Source organism: Guillardia theta (assembly GCF_000315625.1).
Source record: "Guillardia theta CCMP2712 unplaced genomic scaffold GUITHscaffold_238, whole genome shotgun sequence".
Taxonomy (NCBI): Eukaryota; class Cryptophyceae; order Pyrenomonadales; family Geminigeraceae; genus Guillardia; species Guillardia theta.
Window position 1 is genome coordinate 5,100 of NW_005434438.1, and position 18,545 is coordinate 23,644.

At 55.2% G+C, this 18,545-nt stretch overlaps 3 protein-coding genes across 3 annotated transcripts; 1 reads left to right on the forward strand and 2 right to left on the reverse strand.

Moving 5' to 3' along the window:
- Positions 1-737: 737 nt before the first annotated feature.
- GUITHDRAFT_121543 (hypothetical protein) lies at positions 738-1,556 on the reverse strand (the record flags this gene model as incomplete). The annotated part of the gene is made up of 2 exons (XM_005819205.1): positions 738-929; positions 993-1,556. 2 exons carry the CDS (start codon positions 1,554-1,556, stop codon positions 738-740), a joined length of 756 nt encoding a protein of 251 aa, XP_005819262.1.
- Positions 1,557-7,779: 6,223 nt separating this feature from the next.
- On the reverse strand, positions 7,780-11,983 carry GUITHDRAFT_82443 (hypothetical protein; the record flags this gene model as incomplete). The annotated part of the gene is made up of 13 exons (XM_005819206.1): positions 7,780-8,022; positions 8,187-8,332; positions 8,359-8,816; positions 8,922-9,191; positions 9,347-9,489; positions 9,705-10,043; positions 10,094-10,138; positions 10,414-10,641; positions 10,830-10,979; positions 11,028-11,195; positions 11,246-11,302; positions 11,386-11,497; positions 11,544-11,983. 13 exons carry the CDS (start codon positions 11,981-11,983, stop codon positions 7,780-7,782), a joined length of 2,799 nt encoding a protein of 932 aa, XP_005819263.1.
- An 857-nt stretch (positions 11,984-12,840) lies between these two features.
- Positions 12,841-18,278, forward strand: GUITHDRAFT_166739 (hypothetical protein; the record flags this gene model as incomplete). The annotated part of the gene is made up of 10 exons (XM_005819207.1): positions 12,841-15,687; positions 15,843-16,004; positions 16,190-16,474; positions 16,525-17,463; positions 17,517-17,596; positions 17,650-17,713; positions 17,762-17,824; positions 17,871-17,927; positions 17,968-18,069; positions 18,118-18,278. The coding sequence occupies 10 exons, from the start codon at positions 12,841-12,843 to the stop codon at positions 18,235-18,237; spliced, it is 4,719 nt and encodes a 1,572-aa protein (XP_005819264.1). The 3' UTR covers positions 18,238-18,278.
- Positions 18,279-18,545: the final 267 nt, after the last annotated feature.

Genomic DNA, 18,545 nt, shown 5'->3' on the forward strand with positions numbered 1-18,545 from the left:
GATGATGATTGAGATGATGATGATTGAGATGATGATTGAGATGATGATTGAGATGATGATTGAGATGATGATTGAGATGATGATGATTGAGATGATGATGAAGGAGAAGGAAAACAAGAAGAAGATGGAAATGACAATGTTGGTAATAATGAGCAAAATGATGATGACTGTGATGATTATATACATGAATGGATTTAACGACGAAGGATATCTTGATATTGATGAAGGAGATCATGGAAGGGATGATGATGGTGAAGGAAGAGATGATGATGTTGACGATGATGAAGGAGATGATGGAGGTAATGAAGAAGAAAAAGAAGATGATGAAGATGAAGTTGGAGATGATGATGATGATGCAAGTGATAATGGTCATATCCTGGTGGTGTTTTCGCGGCAGCGCGCCAACTTTCGCTCTGCGTCGCTGTTCAGTATGGACGGACGGTTTTGTTGAGAGTGTTCATGTACTGGGCATCATCCATTCTCTTGGTCGGCATTTGTCTCGAGGTGTATCGAATGATCTAGATCATTACATTCTCCGTCGAACGATGCAATCTCTGATCCAACAGGAAGCTTCACATATATTTGTTGCCTGAGCTACAATGCTCGTCATGGTGACTGCTGCCATGGATCTAACCCATGACCTCATGAGCCGTCAATCATCTGTAGCCGCTAGAGCTACTACAAGCCCTCCACTCTTTCAGCGCACATCAACGTCAAAGATCGCAGTCCCTCATCCTTTATGTTGTCGCCTCATCGCCTCCCTCCAGTTGCTCTTCCCTCTGAGACCTTGCCTTATCTACGATCTGGATCCTGATCTCCGCTCCCTTTAGCCATGCCACGTCCCCCTTGGACAAGAACATCGCGTGCTGAGTAACGTTTTCCACTTGCTGCTTCTCCATCTCACTTGCTGTCTTCTCGTTCGTGAAAACCTGAGCTCGTCTCCAACATGCTTTCCCCTCAAGCTCTGAGGGTAGAACAAACACAAAGCATACCCTCTCAAACTTGTTCTTGGCTCGTAGAGCTGTCAATATCTTACATAGTGGTCCAAGCTTGATAGGATGTTCTTCTGCCCGTGTCATCTGGAACATGTAGAGGACCTCCTGATCTGACAATAAAAGCGCATCCATGCAAGGGAAGTTCAATGCCTTGGGCTTGCAATATGTGTTCTTCATGAACTTCCACTCGTTGAGTCCTGTTGTTGAAAACTCAAAGTATGCCTGCGACTTCTTCATATGCAAATCTATCTCTTCCCTTGCCCCTTCATCATCCTCACCCGACCCTAGACTGCGCAATCTATATCTGTTTCCTCCTTTCTTCAGCACCTCATGCGCAAAGCATTCAAAAACCAGGCCTGCCGCCGTATACAACCTAGAATCAGAGCCTGAGAAAGCCAGGTTTACAAGTCCATCCCAGTCTGTTTTGACAAGTTGCTCAAAGATCTTCTCCGCGGCCTTCTGCGAGCATGCTCGAGCACTGATAGTCTTGTAGTCTGAGCATGGGACCAGGTGAATCAGGCTCGATGGCAATCCCAGGTCTTCGTTCACTGCTGCTCTCATCTTTTCCTGTAGCGAGGAAATTGAGGTTATCGTCTGTATCGCCTGCTCAAGTGTGTCTACAGGCCTCACTATGACATTTCTTGGTACGTTCCCCCAATCCTTGACGACGTTCCTTGCTTCTTCTTCGTTAACGCGATCCTCTTACATCTCGATGAAGATTGACATCTCCTCATCAGTCCATGTTGGCAGAAAATATCGCCCAGCTCCATTGTTCAGAATGTCCTTGAACCCTCCAAGCTTGGGTGAAGACAGTATGATTGTCTTTACCGAACGTGACAACACGTAGTTCCCCTGACCTTTGTACAGGTCGCAGATGTACCACCCTCGGAAAGTGGAGAGGAAAGTTGCAGAAACGGCGGCATCTCTAAACCGACTCCATTCTGTCCCATCAAAGTACCAGTACTCGGTTCCTACCTGATAGACTACTTCCTCATCAGAACCAAGAAGACTCATTGTCTGTGGAGTTGGAAATAGTTTGGTCTGGCCAGTGAGGTGGAGGTTGATTCGATTACAAAGAGAAAATTTTCTCTTTGTTCTCAGTTCTCAATTTTTACTATTGTTGCGCAACCGTGATTAACCGTACGGTCTGAACTGGAACAAAGAGTAATTTCTGTTCCTTGTTGTCACGGATTCATTTGAGTCGCCGGTGATTCGATGACAGTGTGTGGAAATCGCTGTTTGGAACGGTTGGATTCGATGTTTTGGGGACGTTGCATTCTTCCTTGTGCTTGGAAGTTGTTTAGAAGGTCGGAGTTGATTTTTTGTGGGACATTGCTATTAAGTTTGGACATTCAAGCCCACTGCTTTTAACATGGGCGGTGGAAAACTGGATTTGAGCGAGCCCGCCGGGAGTTGATGAAGACTCATCCTGACTTACAGATGGACAAATAAGGATCTGTGACTTCACAGGAGGAATTAGATGACTTGCTACTTCCGATTCAGAATGCAATGAATCAATACAGAACAGGCCTGGGTATGTGTTTGATCCCATTGATACGAGAGTTCCCGCTTGATCAACTTGGAAATTTTGGTGGTGAATTTCATACAGTATGGGAAAAGAACAGAAGTGTGACTGTTTCATGGCGTCATGGTTCAGATGAAAATTCTGCTCAATAAGTACGGTTGGAAGATGTAGCAGGAGAAGAGTCGGTAAAAGCTAAGTTGGAAATGATTTTGGTGGAGGAGCTGGTCAAGCAGTGTTATCTTTCAGACTTGCGGCTGATATTCGAGATGTGGCACGCTTGAAAATAAGCGGATGCAGAAAAGCCGTCTGAAGGTGGAGGCCCGGAACGCGCGGTCGTGGTTGGCATCCGAGTCCGATCAGGCAATGCGCGGCAGGGGAGCTTACCATGTTGATGGATCTCGAGGCGGCCACCGTGTGGGAGGGCATGGTGCCGTACGACATGGTGATCTGCACGAGCCTATCACCATCGGACGCAGCTTGTGCAGATCCTCGGAGGATGACGACGCCCCGCGTGGACCTCTTCTTCCGGCGGCATCCTCCTACCCCCCCAGTACCGTCGGATCGGATGGCGGGCCATCAGATGGCGGGCCTCCTTCCGCCAGCCTCAGGAGGCTTCCTGTTCCTCCGGGCGGGGCCCGGCGGGCTCGGCCCGGAGTCCGATCAGGGGTGCGCGCCCACTGTGAGAGGCCACTGCCAGGCCGCCGCGCAGGCGGCGCCCGCGGCCGCAGCCCGGCCTGCCCGGAAGGAGGCCGCTACCGTGAGCGGCTGGACTCCAGTGGGATCAGTGAGATGGCCGCGCTGCCCCGGGCACGGGGGCGGGCGGGAACGGCGGCGCGGCGGTTACAATGGCCTCAGGGCCGGCGACCCGCCGCCTTCAGTTCCGAAGTTCGGCGGATCCGACCGGCGTGATTCCGAGCAGTGGCCCCGGGCCGTACTACCTTACGGCGGGCTGGCCGCCCGGCCGCCACTGACTCGTGACTCCGAGCCGCGGCCGCGCCGGCCGGGCGGGGAGAGGGCGGGCCGCCGGCCGCCGACTGACTGGCATGCGGCGGCCGGGCCCGGCCGGGCCAAAAGTTGCGCGCTGCGGCCAACTTGCTGCTCAGCAGTGCCGGACCGGGACTCCGAGCCGACTCCGGCGAGCCGGAGGCTTCGGCGAGTTCTTTACTCAAAGTTAATTAAGTTAAAAATCAGTTACCAATGGGGCATGTAAGTTGAGGCGAGCTTGCAGCTCTACGTCCTTCTCTTGGTCTCTCCGACTCGTGACATGGCGAGGCGAGTCGGGCCGGCGGCGGTGATAAAAGCGACCAGCAAGAAATGAGGGCGGCTGCCGGCGAGGCCCGAGCTTGACGTGCAGCATGCAGGCGTAAGCTTCAGGACGTGAGCTGCTGATGTTCATAGAAGAGACGATCTGCTTCAGGATGTGAGCTGCTAATGTTCATAGAAGAGACGATCTGCTTTAGCAGGACGTGAGCTGCTGATGTTCGTAGAAGAGACGATCTGCTTTAGCAGGACGTGAGCTGCTGATGTTCGTAGAAGAGACGATCTGCTTCAGGACGTGAGCTGCTGATGTTCGTAGAAGAGACGATCTGCTCATGAGCAAGCTGCGTCCGAAGCAGAGAAAACGAGCCGCCGGTCAAAGTGAAATTGAGGAAAGGAGAGCTGTAGAGAGAGAGCCGCTGGCGGGGAGAAGACTGATGAAGCTCAGCGAGAGATAAGTTTTGACAACAGGAAGAGAGTAGCTTTCAGCTTCATGGCAGAAGCCGCATTAATCGCCTAGATAAATCGCCTAGCTATGCAAGGGTATTTAGCGAGTCACAGGTGTAGGCAGAAGTTACTTTACCAGCAACGAAAACTTGACGAAAAGAAATAATTGAAGAGTATGGGTTTTCATGAGAATCCAGATGGCATAGTAGATTCGCATGTATCAATGGCTTGAGGTCAAGAATTAGCCTGACGGTCTGATTCGTCTGACTTGAAGGAAGCATGGTTCAAGGGAGTCGAGCGCTTGAGACTGATTCCTTCCAGCAGGGGGCAACATGCCTCGACATAGTCTATGCTAGACCCGATGAATGCTGACCAGAACGCGCGCAAGGAGAATAACAGCAAGCATGAAGATGACAACATACCGTTGAAGCATGTTGGACCAAAGATTGAGGTTGAAAGCTCAAAATTTTCTGTGAATGGAAAACGATTATACAACCAGGTATTGTTCTGCTCTCTTGTATGTGAGAGATGTGTTTGTTGAAGTTAGACATCAATCAGGCTGTTCACAGCGGAAGTCCCAATAGCAGACGCACCGATCCTAGCTCTGCGTGGGGCCAGGCGTCCAACGGTAGAGAGGAGCGCATTGCTGATGAGCAAGAAGAGAAGCATAGCGGTGTTGTCTTGTTGTCTCCTGACATCCAGCAAATGTGACTCTGCTCCTCCCTTGCCCAACAGGAGGACCTATGATCAGTCCACCACTTGCTCCAGTCTTGTGCGATGAGATGTATGGAGCTACCTCTGGCAAAGAAGACTCGAAGGCTGAGATCGAAAACGACAACAACGACTCATGTAATCTCGCTTCTCCCATCTCTGCGATCAGACACTCGGATGGCTTTGATGAATTCGAGTCGCCTGACAGCATCGACCTTGAAGACGAGCATCCGAGTGATCGGAGAAACATTCACAACTATGAAGTAAGTACTGAGATGATTTTATGTTGCATGTGCTCAGACTGTTGTGCTCCAGAACAAAGTGAAGGCGTCGAAGCGATTGTACGCGGACGACATGCCTCCTTTCATCGTCAAACAAGACGCAAGTGATAGAGAATTTTCGCCGCGGTCTGTCCAGAGATTGCACGCGCATGAGGCCGAGGAGAGGATCATGGGCATACAAGACAAGAAGACCGTCGGCCCGCACGACCTTTCCTACCAGGCGGGAGATGGGGACAGCGATCGCCGCATGAGGGTGAGTCGATGAATCAGCGTTGGAGGTCCCTTCTTCCCCCTCAGCCCTGACGACCTGGAGCAGGACACGGAAAGAAACACTTCGTTACAGGAGGAACCGAGTGCTCAAGGTGAACTGCATGCTTTGAGGTCTAGAAACAAACTGCTAGAAGACAAACTTTTTCAAGCCAGCGTTGAAGCCGCTCGAGCTGAAAACAAGATCCGGCTATTGGAGACTTCTCTTGACCAGAAGCAGAGCATGCTCCAAGAGCTGTCTTGTGAAGATTACGAGTTGAGGCACTTCGAAGCAAACAAACAGAAACAAAGAGCGCAAGAAGTTCTCATCAAGACTCAGTTCTTTGCGCAAGAATTGTTTGTATCTATCAGGCTTGCAAAGGAAGAAGCAGAGCTTAGCTGGAGTGAGCTTCAAGAAAATCTGCACAGGATTCAAAGGAATTGCGAAGAGAAAGACATCATGTTCAAACACTACCTAGGGAAGTACAAAGAGTTGTCGGCCAAGTGGAAGGAACAACAAGAAAATCAAAAGTTGAACGACAATCAAGGACAGACGATTTGGCACCTCCGGAGTCGTGTGCAAGAGCTCGAGAGGCAGTTAGCGTCAGAGGTTGACTCGCATTTGAAGCTGAAGTCGATGTTTAAGTCGAGAGAGAGAGAGATGGTTGAACTCAAGAAGAGGAACGCCCGGCTAGCAAACGAGATGGAAGAGCAGCGAAATCATCGGGAAATCTCACTGATTGAGAATGAAGAACTCCGGAGAGAGATCGCTCGAGTGTTGGACAGCGAGCAAAGAATGTCGTTTGACAATGAAAACCTCAAGAGTCAGATTGCTGTTGTCGAGAAACAGTGTGAAGACCTCAGAAAAGAAAACGAGGAACTGAAGCATGTCAACAGCCTCTGCTCCAAGAGTGCGAGCGCGACTAGTCACGACTTGACCAAGCTCAAGAAGGAGCTTGAGGCATCCAGAGTGCAGCTTAAGGAACGAGACTCTGAGCTCCTCACGTCGAGAGCTGACATGAAGCTGCTCAAGCTGAGAGTCAAGCAGCTGGAGGATCATAGCAGCAAGTTGTCGCACCAGCAGGAATCAGAAGTCATCAAGAGTGTTGCCAGTGTCGAAGTTTCTCACAGCAGCTTCAAGAATCAGAAACCAGAGCAAGAGGCGGATGGAGCTCTTACAGTGAGAGGCACGGAAGCGACGAGCATGGAGCTTGCGATGAAGAACTGGAAGGAAGCCTACCTCGACACCTCCTTCCCCTTCTTCTTGAACTTCGTACGTGAGAGCTCCGAAAGGCTGGCGATAGTGAAGCAGATGACGTTGGAAATGGAGGCAAGCTGTGACCGGTTGACTTACGAGCTGAACTCGACCAAGTTCAAGAGCTCGAGGCTCGAGAGGAGGCTCATGGAGACTGAGAGGTCGAGACATGAGCTGACCATGATGATGCATGAACGAAGTTCCCAGCTCGACAGCCCCGCGAGTCTGACCGCCAACCTCCGACTGTCACGGCTTGATCGTCAGCAGAATCGATCGGACGACAGCAGAGGACACGAGCACAACGACCTGCACCTGCTCCAGGAGCTGAGAGACACAAAGGTGCAGCTGGTGGAGCTTGAGGCGTTCATGTCGATCTTGGAAGAGGAGAAGAACTCAGCTAAGGCAGAGCTGGCGGTGACTCATCGCATGCTCATGAGCGTCAGCGGCTCTCTGAGCGCCTCCCACCTGCCATCGCTCGCCATGGGCGATGCTTCCTCTGCTCTGTGGAACAACATCAAGGATCTTGAGCGCCTGTTCAAGGAGGCTCAAAGGTTCTTCGAGCATCACAAGGAAACGACCTTTTTCAAGGAGATGGCGGAGATGAAGAAGTCCATCTCCTTCCATGCCCTCCCACAGAGACCCTCTCCTTCCTTGCAGCCTCCGCAGGAGCCTCTAGCGACAACTTCTGCTCCCCTCCTCAAGTCCTTCCAGCGAGGTTCGACCAGGAGGAGCGGAGCTGAGCGAGATGCTGCGGAGAAGCGGGGAGAGCCGCCATCTTTCTTCTCCGCAGCGACTCTGCTGAAATCCCCTCGGACGCTCGCGCACAGGCAGCAGCTGAAGGCTCAGTCGCAAGAATCCTCTACCCTCTCCAACGCGTCGCAGCGAGTGAGGGAGATTCAGAGGCTGCTGGGAAGATGATGGGGAGGGGGAGACGGGAGGGAGCAGCAGAGGAAGAGAAAGGAGGGAGAGGGGATTGGGTTACTGGCATGACTGAAATATGATTCACTAATCGCACACTGTTTTGCACTTCTACCGCAAGAGCCACAGCTCTTCATGTCCTCGTCACTTGTCCTTGAGCGCCTGTGCTCCCATTTTCGACCACTTGGGGTTCTGCTGCGATGCCGTCGGCTTGAGGTCCTCGGCTCTCGCTCTAGCTGAGTGTACCAGGGAACCCTCTTCCACCCCCTGCGCTCTGCCGTTGGCGTTTTGCAGACTCCGCAGCCACGTCCAGAGCTCTCCCGGGGTTGCTCGATGATGCAGGAGGTCGTGATAAGCTGTGAGGATGGGAATGACTTGATGGGGAGGCTGAAGACAGTGAGAGAGGCAGGATGAGAAAAGAAAGAAGGTTAGAGCAGGGGGGAGGAGAAGAAGAAGACGAGAGAGAGAGGAAGCAGACGACGGAAGTGGAGGACAAGAGAGAGGAAGAGGAGGAAGTCAGTTTGATCAAGTCATGCCCAGCTCTCTCTCACCTCGTCGACCAACTCGATGCGAAAATTCCTGTAACCAGCTCTGATGAGGTCAGAAACGTAAAAGACTCCGGACTGAGCCTTAGCGTTGAAGACAGTATTCCTGCACCCCATGTCTGCCAGCACCAGATGCTCGTTCCCCTCCTGCTCTCCTCGTCAGGACCCGCACCCTCACGTGCTCTCCTTGCCTGGTCGCGGAGGTGGACGGAGTTGGTCTCGCAGGGATGCCCGCAGTCCTTGTAGCTGTTGCCGTCGCTCAGGAAGCGGCAGAACACGCAGTGCTCGGTGTGAAAGATCGGCAGGTGCTGGTGGATGATTGCCTCCAGCTGGTGCCCACCAGGCCCCAGAGAGTTTCCCAGCTCGCACAGCTGGAAGGCGTTCAGGTCGTGGGTGGGGGCTAGGCGGGCCAACCCCTCCTCCAGCAGGTGGAGAGCGCTTATCCTGTTTGCGGCATTCAAGCTGAAGTCACCGTGGAGCTCGGGGATTCTCAGCTCCTCCTTGTCAGAGAGAACCGCTCCAGCCCCTCCCAGGTCCGTCAGCTTCTGCAGCATCCCCGTGCTCCTCACGAGCAGAGCGTCCGCCCCGAGCCTGAGGTAAAACCTCCACATCCTCTCCTCTTCTGGTTTCAGCACCCTGTTGAAAGCTTAGATCTCCTCCACTTCCTTCTCCTCCTCCTCCTTCACAACAACTCCCTCCCCCGCATTCCTCCCCGTTCCTCCTCTTCCACCTGCTCCTCACCTGGGAGTCGCTACGATCACTCGCTTCCCTGAGCCTCTGACAGCCTCGACGGCTTGAACGAGCCCGTGGACTTCGAGAAAGTCCAGGATGATCTCCTCCAGCCACTCCACCTTCATCGCTTCCTCGCACTGCTCTCTGGTCCTGCACAGGATCGCGATCTTGGGCGCCCTTCCGTCCCTGCCTGCCTGCCTCTCGCCTTGTGCCAGGGAGGTGAAAGATGCGTCAACGATGTTGGATACGACTGCCTCCTCCGCCATCCCCTCTGCCGTCCTGTAGAAATCTTGTCATCCTCACGAGGGGGGGGAGGAGCAGAGAGGTGGGAGAGAAGGGTGAAGATGAGGAGGGAGGGAGGGAGGGAGAGGAAGGAGGGAGAGCGAGGAGGAAAGACAGGAGGGAGGAAACGAGACAAGTCAGCTCACGTGTACATGAGCCTCTGCTCAAGCAGCTGCTCCACTGCCTCTCTGCGTGCTGCCTTGATCTCACTGGCAGGCACGAAAGTTCCTCCGGCCAGGGCAGAGACGTCAAGGTGGAGGAGGCGGAGACCTGTTCCTCCGAGCAACCCTATGGACTGCCGCGCATGCACCTCGTCAGAGTTCCTTTGCAGATGGCCAGAGGAGGAGGAGAAGGAGGAGCAGCAGGAGCAAGAGCAGGAGACAGCAACAACGAGATCAGAGGGAAGTTCAGCAGGAGATTAGAGAGGAAGACGGACCAGACACGAGGAGGGGGCAAGAGAGAGAAGGAGTATGAGGAGGAGAAGGGTGAACATTGAATGTTTCTTCTCACCTTGCGCAGACTTTCCTCATCCAGTCCCTTGCTTGTTGCCTCTTGCAGTACTGACATCGTCGTTCCTCTTCCCACTCTTCCCAGCTGGTCCTCAGCAATAATCGTGAGCTGCTTTCCCAGCTCGCCTGAAACTTTGATGCTAACTCCTGCTGCGCTTTCCGACGCTCCTTCTGCTCCTCCTCCGTGTCCTCCCCTCTCTCCTCCACCTTTAACCAGCGCTTCGAGCTTCTTGTCCACTGCCGCGTCCCTTGTCTTCCACACCAGGTCTCCTCGTCCTACCCTCCTCAGTTCCAGTGCATTCTTCCCGAACTTGACCAGGAAGGATCCAGAGGTGACCTCCTGCCCCAGCTGTAGCTCAGCAACCGCAAACTCCTTCCACTCGGCATCACCTCATTTGATGTCCTAGCGACCGACCGTCCTCGAGAGTCAATCACCTGTTAACCATCAGCCCCCTTCCTTCCCCACCTTCCATCCTCCTCTCTCTCATCTCCTCTCCCTCCCTCCACCATCCTCTTTCCCACCTCCCCACCGCTCCACCTTCCTCTCCCTCCTTCCTCCTTCCTCATCCTCTTTCCTCCTTGATCTTCCTCCTTCTTCTTCTTCTTCTTCTTCCTCTTCTTCTTCCTCCTCCCTCTTCCTTTTCCTCTGCCTCCTTCCTCTTCCTCCTTCCTCTTCTTCTTCCTCCTCCCTCCCTCCTCCTTCCCCTCACCTCATACACGGAGCCTCCTTCTTCCTTTTCTTCAGGTGCCCCTCTGTCGAACACGACACCGTCTCCTCGTTTGATGGGACCGCAGACTTTGATTCGCACGCCTCCATCCTCCACTCCCTCAACCTTTCCCACTAGAATCCCGCGATGTCGCGGATTTCTTCCCCTGACTAGTCGCTGATGGCGAGGTCCCTCCAGGAACCCAGGGGTCAGGCCGTTGTGATTCTCGTCCTTGTCAACTCCGTCAGTGGATTGTGTTTCCTGCTCCTCTCCTCTCCTTTCTTCCTTCTTCCCGCCTCTCGCCCCTTGCTTCATTGTCTCTCTTTCCCTCCCTCCTCATCCTCTTTCCCCTCTTCATCGGTTTCCCTTTCTCCTCCTCTCTCCCTTCCACCTCATCTTCTCCATCCCTGCCTCTTCACCTGTGCTCGCGCGAACACTTGCTGTAGCTCCCTTCTGCTGAGCTCGCTGATCAAGCTTGTGTCCTTCTTGGAGGAAGAGGAGGAAGAGGAAAACAGTTCCCAGGCCTTGTCTACAGCCTCTCGGTAGACTTTGGTTGTGAGTGCCACGTACTATGAGAGCAGCTGAGGGAGGCAACAGGAGAGAAGAATTTGAGTTACCTCCGGGCTCTTGAGCCTGCCCTCGATCTTCAAGGAGGAGACTCCAGCTGAGATCAGCTGGGGAACCAGCTCGACAGCCATCAGGTCTTGCGGGCTGAGCAGATACTTAACGTCTTCCATTGGCTTCCTCTTCCCGTTTACAAGCAGCTCGTAAGGGAGGCGGCAAGCCTGAAGCAAGAGCTATCAGAGGCGTCGGCAGACGACAAGCTCCCTCTCACCTGTGCGCACTGTCCTCTATTGGCTGAGCGACCTCCCCATGCTTCGGAGGAGAAGCACTGGAAGCAGGGTCAGAGAGAATTCTTCTCGCAGGGTCCAACTCCACTTCCTCCGCCTCCTCCTCCTCACGCTCGTGATCTACCTGTCCTGAGTAGCTCACGCACAGAGCTCCATGCACAAAGATCTCGATGCCCTCCATAAGTTCTTCCCCGATCTCCTTCTGGATTGACGCAATCTCTGTGACAGACAACTCCCTGCAGTAAACTTAGAGGATCAAACTGCGCCATCCTCTCCCCTCACCTGCCCAGCACGACTCTGCTGACTCCCTGCCGACGCGCAAACTTGACACCCTCAGCTGAGGTGATACTCATCTGCGTGCTGCCATGGATGTTGAGGTTGGGGGAGATGCTCTTGATCATCTTCACCGCCCCTATGTCCTGCACGATCACCGCATCGACGCCATGGCGGGCGATGGAGCGGACCATGTCCTCGAACTCGTCGAGCTCGGAGTCGAAGAGGAGGACGTTGACAGTGACGTATCCCTTCACCCCGTGCCTGTGCAAGTACTCCATTACTGCTGGCAGGTCTCGCTCAGGGTGAAAGTTAGACGCTCTTGCTCGTGCATTGAACTTGGAAAGCCCAAAATAGACCGCGTCTGCCCCGTTCTCAACCGCCGCCTTGAGCTGGGGCCATCCTCCAGCAGGGGCGAGGACCTCCGGCTTCTGGAAGTTCCCCTTCATCCCCATGCTCGGCTGCTCTGCTATCGCTACTGAGATCGAGGATGCTTCCAACGTTGCGCCTGCTCCATCCCTGTCCTTCCGGTAAAGCTCAGGGAACTTTCGTTGATCTGCCGAGTCAGCATTTCCTTCCTTACGACATTTCAAACTCTGGAGGATCGACCAAGACGACCTCCTCCTTGCTCTCCCGTCGCCATGCGCAGCCCTCTTGCTGTACCATGCACCAGCGTCCCAGTCTTTGCGGCTCGTGATGGGGCTCCTTCCGAGACCGAGGGGAAGCGCGGAATGCGAGGAGAGAGCAGAAGGGCTGAGAGGAGCAAGAGATACGAGGTAGGAGGATACAGCAGGAAGGAGGAGGAGGAGGATAGCTGTCGCTTGTTCGGCTCCAGTCGCCATGCCCTTCCCTGCAAGCATTGAGGGTAAACGGGGGGCCACGACCCAACGCTGAAAAAAACAATACTAAAAAAACCGAGGAAAGAAAAATTAAAAAAAAGGTTTCAAGCACATAGCTGGTCCGCCTCAGTAGCCCACAGCCGTTGAAATGGCACAAGGGCTGCGCTAGAATGGCGGTGCCGCTGCCGCTGCTGCTTCCGGCTCCTTGTTGTGCGTGCCAGCCTCCAGCCTCACCCTCTTGCTTCCTGGGCTAGTGATCCTTCCTTATATCCTTGCTTCTTCTCCTGCTGCTCCTTCTCTCTCTCTCTCTCTCCTCTCTGCCATTCCGCCCCTCTCCTTGTCCTCCTCCTGCTCCTTCTAGCCGCTGTCTGTGGGATCGATCCATCTTGACACGGGATCTCTGCATGACGCAAACGTGATCTCGAGGAGGAGGAAGGACAACAACAAGTCTTCACAGCAACGTGGACATGGCCGAGCTACCGCTCAACATCAATGCGTGCCTAGGTTACTCCGGCAGCCCCCTGGTGTATGGGGGAGACGGGAAGTATCTCTCCATCAACGGCAACATAGTCAGCAGCTTTCACGTGGACCTGACGAGGGGCGAAGCCTCCCGGCATTTCCCTTGCAAGGGGTTCGGGCCTGACATGCTCATTGCGCACCCCAGCTTCCACTTCTACGCGTACTCTGAGCGGGGGGAGCGAGCGGCAGTGCATGTGTGCTCCATGGAGGACGGGAAGGAGGCTGTGCACATGCCCAACGTGGGATCGATCGGACTGGACTGCATGTCCTTCTCGCAGGACGGCGAGTCCATGGCTACCATATCGTCCATCCCTGATCACACGGTCTCAATCTGGAACTGGGGCGAGGATGGAGTGGACTTGCAGGTGACTGGGGTCTCCCCGCAAGAGTTCTCCTCCTGCCACTTCAACCCCAAGAACTCGGACCAGCTGGCGCTGCTGGGCAATGGCCAGCTCTTCCTCTGCAACGTGGTCAACAGTGAGCAGGGGGCTCTAGAACTCGAGTTCCTCCGCTTCGACCCTCCCAACCCGGACGTGGAGTTTGCGGCCTTCACCTGGGATGCTTCAGGAAGATTGTTCAGCACGACTTCAGAGGGTAGCCTCTGGCAGCTGGACGTCTCCCTGTACACGTTGTCAGGCGAGCCATGCTTCTTCACGGACAACCCTTGGTCCTCGTCCTCCCTGCTATCCTTCGATCGCTCCCTTGTCGTCTGCACCGGGGACGCGCGCGTTCTCTGGTTCGACGCTGACTCGCTGAGCAAGTTGTATGAGGTGAGGATACCTCTGTCCTCCAGCCACTCGCTGGTGTCTGCCTGCATGTGCTCAGACTCGCAACGAGGAGACATCGTCCTCTCCTCGTCTGACGGAAGCGTCTTCCTCCTTGAGATGCTTTCTGACCTCCCGCAGACGTTTGAGATGTCAGAGGCCGAGGTCAAGGACGCAGACGTTGTCTTCGGGGAGATGCAGCGGGACAAGCTCCACTCGCTCAAGAGGATCATGCTCTCACACGTGGGCCGCGTCGTCGGCCTCTCATTCTCCCCTCTCCTCAGCCACTCTCTTGTCAGCGCGGGAGAGGACGGGAAGCTTATCTTCTGGGACTGCAGGAAGAAGTGTGCTTCTGCCGTGCAAGATGTCGGGCGTCCTCTGTCCTGCGTCGAGCATCATCCTAGTTACTCTCTCCTCGCGATCGGCGATGAGGGGGGGAGCGTGCAGCTGCTGGACGTCTCGGCCTTCCCCAAGATGAAGAGCAGGGCTGTCTTCAAGTTGTTTCACAGCAAGGTTGTGAGCCTTCGGTTCTCAGATAAGGGAAAGAGCTTGGCGGTGATGGCCGAAGGCTCTTCGCACGTTTACCTCCTCAAGGTTGAGGAGAGCTCAGCGGAGGTGCGAGGGTACGTCGAGACGGGCGCGGCATCGTCGGCGAGAGGGAATCTACTGTGGGTGAGGGAGGAGCAGCTGATAGTAGCGGCCGAGCTCGACCACCTCCTGAGGATCGAGAACTTCTCGGAGAGGAGCGAGGAGGAACTGCAGCTAGCCGCAGACTTGTCGACTATCAGGACGGAGATCGCTTGCGGTCAGGTCGCCCGGGTCGGGGGCAAGTTTGCGGCATCGAGCTCGCGCAGCAAGAAGGTCCTCCTCTTCGAGCTGGAGGGTAGCTGGGGATCAGCGGGGGCAGAGGAGGTCTCGTCCCTGCCTCCTGCCCAGCCCTCGCTCACCTTCGGAGCTCACGACAAGGTCGTGCTGCACATAGCGGGAGGGGGGGACGCCGGCCTGTTGGCTTCGGGAGGAGAAGGAGGAAAGATCGTGCTACGGTCAGGAGACGATCTGCTGACGGTGCATGCCCTGCGAGCCTTCAGCGCCTGGCAGGGAGGATGCTCCTCTATGTGCCTCTCATCTCCTGCCGGCTTGCTGGCCTGCGCCAGCTGCAACGGGACGGTGCTGCTGCTAGCAAGCAGCTTGTTGCTAGAGGAGGACGCGTCGGGCCCTCCAACTCGGTTCACGATGGGGAAGAAGCTGTACGATCTGCTCGGAGAGGAGGTGGAGGCTGGGGAGGTAAGGACGTTTGAGGAGGTGCGGCTCTTGTCAATCCAGGAGATGAACAACGCGCTCAACGCGGTGAAGAAGAACGAGATGCGAGACAGGATCCGCCAAATTAAGGCCCAGCTGGACTTCCTTCTGGAGAAGAACTCAGGAGCTCCAGAGCTGGAGAGGATCGCGAGGGAGGAGATCGTCATCGATGCCGAGCTGAGAAAGAGGATCATCGCGGACGGGGACGCGCGAGTGGAGGACACCAAGAGGAGCATCTCGGAGGAGAACGTGAGCAAGGAAGAGGAGAGGAGGAGGATCAAGGAAGTGGCCTGGGACAGCATGGAGACTCACGGGATGAAGATCCATGCCTTCACCACTGACGTCTCTGTGCCCAACTACCCGATCCTCAAGGTGGAGGAGGAGAGAAAGAGGCGTATCGATCGCATCCGGACCATGCGGGAGATCGAGCTGAAGACTCTCGCGCGTCAGCAGCAGGAGTTTGGCGCCTCTAAGAGCTTCGTGCAGTTCGATAGCTACAGCTTGAGCTTCGATCTCAAGAGCAGGGAAGGAGGAGACAAGACAGGAGATAAGACAGGAGACAAGCCGTCCGACCCCGAGAGCCTCAAGAGCTCTGCCGTGCTTGACAACACTGACGAGTCATGGAGGGCCCAGCAGGATGACCCGCTGATCTATCACCGTCTCAACGTCACTACACGAGAGAGAAAGACAGCACAGATCTACATGCTCGAGAGTTTCATCACATCTGTCAAGGTCACCCAGTCTTGCTCTTTCCTCTCTTCCTCCTCATCCTCATCCTCATCCTCATCCTCATCCTCATCCTCATCCTCATCCTCATCCTTCCCCTTCCCTGTTCCTGTACCCATTTGCCCTTAACCCCTTTGTCCCATCCTGACCGCCGCGAGCAGACCAAGTTCAACGCGCTCTTCGATGAATTCCTCAAGAAGAAATCCGCGACGCTGGGGAGGATGGAGGAGAAGCAAACTCGCATCCTGGAGATCCTCAAGGAGCTTAAGCAACCTGACGCCAAGGAGGCGCTGGGCCTCCATGACGAGGAGCAGCCGAACAAGGTCTTTTGCTTCCTTCCGTGCTCCTGCTCTTGCCCTGACCCTCCCCTTCTACCCGCTCGCCTCCTCTTGTCCCTCTCACCTCGCCTCCCCATCTCGTCCCGTTTCCTTGCCTTATCCTCTTCATGCCTCACCTCGTCGCCTCCTCCTCCTTCCCTCCCTCGTTTCCTGCTGCTCACTTGCACCAGCTGCTCGAGGTTTCCGACCGCGAGATCTCAGCGCCCAAGTGGGTCTCTCCTGCTGAGCAGAAGGCGAAAGAGGAGGAAGCGAGGAAGCAGCGGGAGGCCTCGGCAGGAGATGCTAATGTGGAGAGAGCGCTGAACATGATGATGGGAGGGACGCTAGCTGGGGTCAACGCGATCAGCAAGCTGGAGCAAGTGATGACGAAGCCTGCGAACCTCGAGGTTGGGGAGAACGAGGAGCTGACGGAGGAGCAGCAGCAGAAGCTCAAGGAGTGGGAAGCGCAGTACAAGGTGTTGTCCTTCTCTTGCTTTCCCTGTCGTTGCTCACGGGCTCTTGGCAGGCCTTCCTTGCAGAGCAAGACGCGTACGCCAAGTCACTGGAGGGGGAGGCGAAGAAGCTCCGGTCGGAGATAGTGGAGGAGAGCAAGAAGTTCGACGACCAGCTGCAGGAGCTGACGGATGTGAAGATGAGGACCGAGTACAAGCTGATCGAGCTCGAGCTCTACAAGGTCAAGCTCATCCAGGCCATCGCGCAAGAGGAGGACGACATTCTTGCCCGGCAGTCGCTCGTTCTGGGGCTCGAGGAGCTCAAGTACCGGCATGAGCTGGCAGAGAAAGCTGTCGGGGAGTATCTGGAGGAAGTGCAGACCTTCGAGCTCAGAGTTGATGCGGTGCGGCAAGAGGGAGCCAACCTCGAGAAGGGCTTGAGAAAGGAGCTGCAGGAGCACGCGGCGGACAAGGAGACGATCGATCAGGCGATGAAAGCGTTCAAGAAGCGAGGGAAGCTGGATGATATCCTTCAGGGCTTCTCAGCTGACCTCATCCAACGCCTCGACAACCTCGTGGCCGAGGCTCGATCTCAGGATGAGGTGGTGCAGGAGCACGTGACGCAGCTGGAGAATATGCAGAGTGAGCTGAAGCGGCTGGAATGGGCAAAGACGCAGATCGAGGAGAGCATCGCGGCAGCGGAAGAGGAGATGAAGAAGCTGCTGCAGCGGATGGCGCAAGCGGAGTACGACCTGGACCTGACGGTGGGGATGAAGCAGGGGCAGGTTGAGGTAGAGCAGTCGACGTTCATAACCGACTACTCGGACGCGGAGCTGGTGGAGCGATCGGTGATGTCAATGCTGAACGAGGCGATCAAGTCAAGAGGAGGCGACAAGATCGCCGTGCTCAACGAGATCAAAGAGTTCCGCAAGGGCATCCACCTGCTGCAGTGGGATAACCAGCGCCTGGAGCTGCAGGAAGAGGACTGCTTGCAGAAGACCAAAGACCTCCAGGTACACTCCAGCTCCTCACCAGCCTCAGCTGACCCCCAGCTGATGTTTTACAGCTGCTGCGAGTCACCAAGAGCCTTCAGCGATTCATCAAAGGGTCCTCGGGCGAGAGTCAGACCGCCAAGGAAACTTCCGGGTGAGAGGCCCCGCGTCTGCCTCGGCCCTGCGTCTGACTCGAGCTGGGGGCAGGCTGGAGAAGATGATTGCGTACCAATCTCAGATCCACCAGCAGAGGATCGAGGAGCGCAGCAAGGTGAGCAGGCGAACCTGTTGACCCCCCGCCCTGATGGCGATGTCTCAGGCGGTAGAGGCGCTTGATGCACAGCGTGGTACTACAGAGCAAGAAAACGCCGAGCTGGACGAGGTCGGGAGCTGCAGCTGCTGGAAGCTCCTAACCCTCATGCTTGCAGGACATCTTTGCACTCGAGAGCTCCGTTGTGGAGCGACAGCGACTGTGCGAGCTACAGGTAAAGCACAGCGATTCAGGGTTGAGCTGACCTCCAGCAGGGATCGTCAGCTGTGGGCGGGGGGGCAGCGAAAGCCAATCAGAAATCAGCACTGAAGATGAATCTCATGGTCACCCACCGAAGGCTTCTCGACCTCGCTAAGGTGTGATGGTCTAGCCCAGCTGGAGTCAAACTCTTGACCGCTTGGCAGGCGCAAACACGAGAGATTGAGCTGATGAGGGAGGAGCTCGTCCGGCTTCGAGCTCGAACCTTCCCATCGTTCGCGCAGCTCGCTGACAACGGACGGACCATGACGGGAACCTTCGGATAAAGTGATGCAAGCTTTTGTTATTACATGATCTGTGGATACTCAACAGACCTCTTCAGCTGCCATGTCAGCTGCATACCTGAGAGGACACAAACCTTTCACTTACACTCCCACTTACAACTGTTATCACATGTTCGGTCACGCACCAACGGCTGGCTGGCTGTCACGTGTCAGATGCTCAGTCCGCACTTCTGTCAACTTAGTTCTGTTTCTTTTTAAAGTTGACCAGGGTCCATGACAAATAAGTAGTAAATAGATAGAGGTTTCGAGGGGGTGAGGCCGCGCAAGAACCATGCAAGAGAGCAACGAGC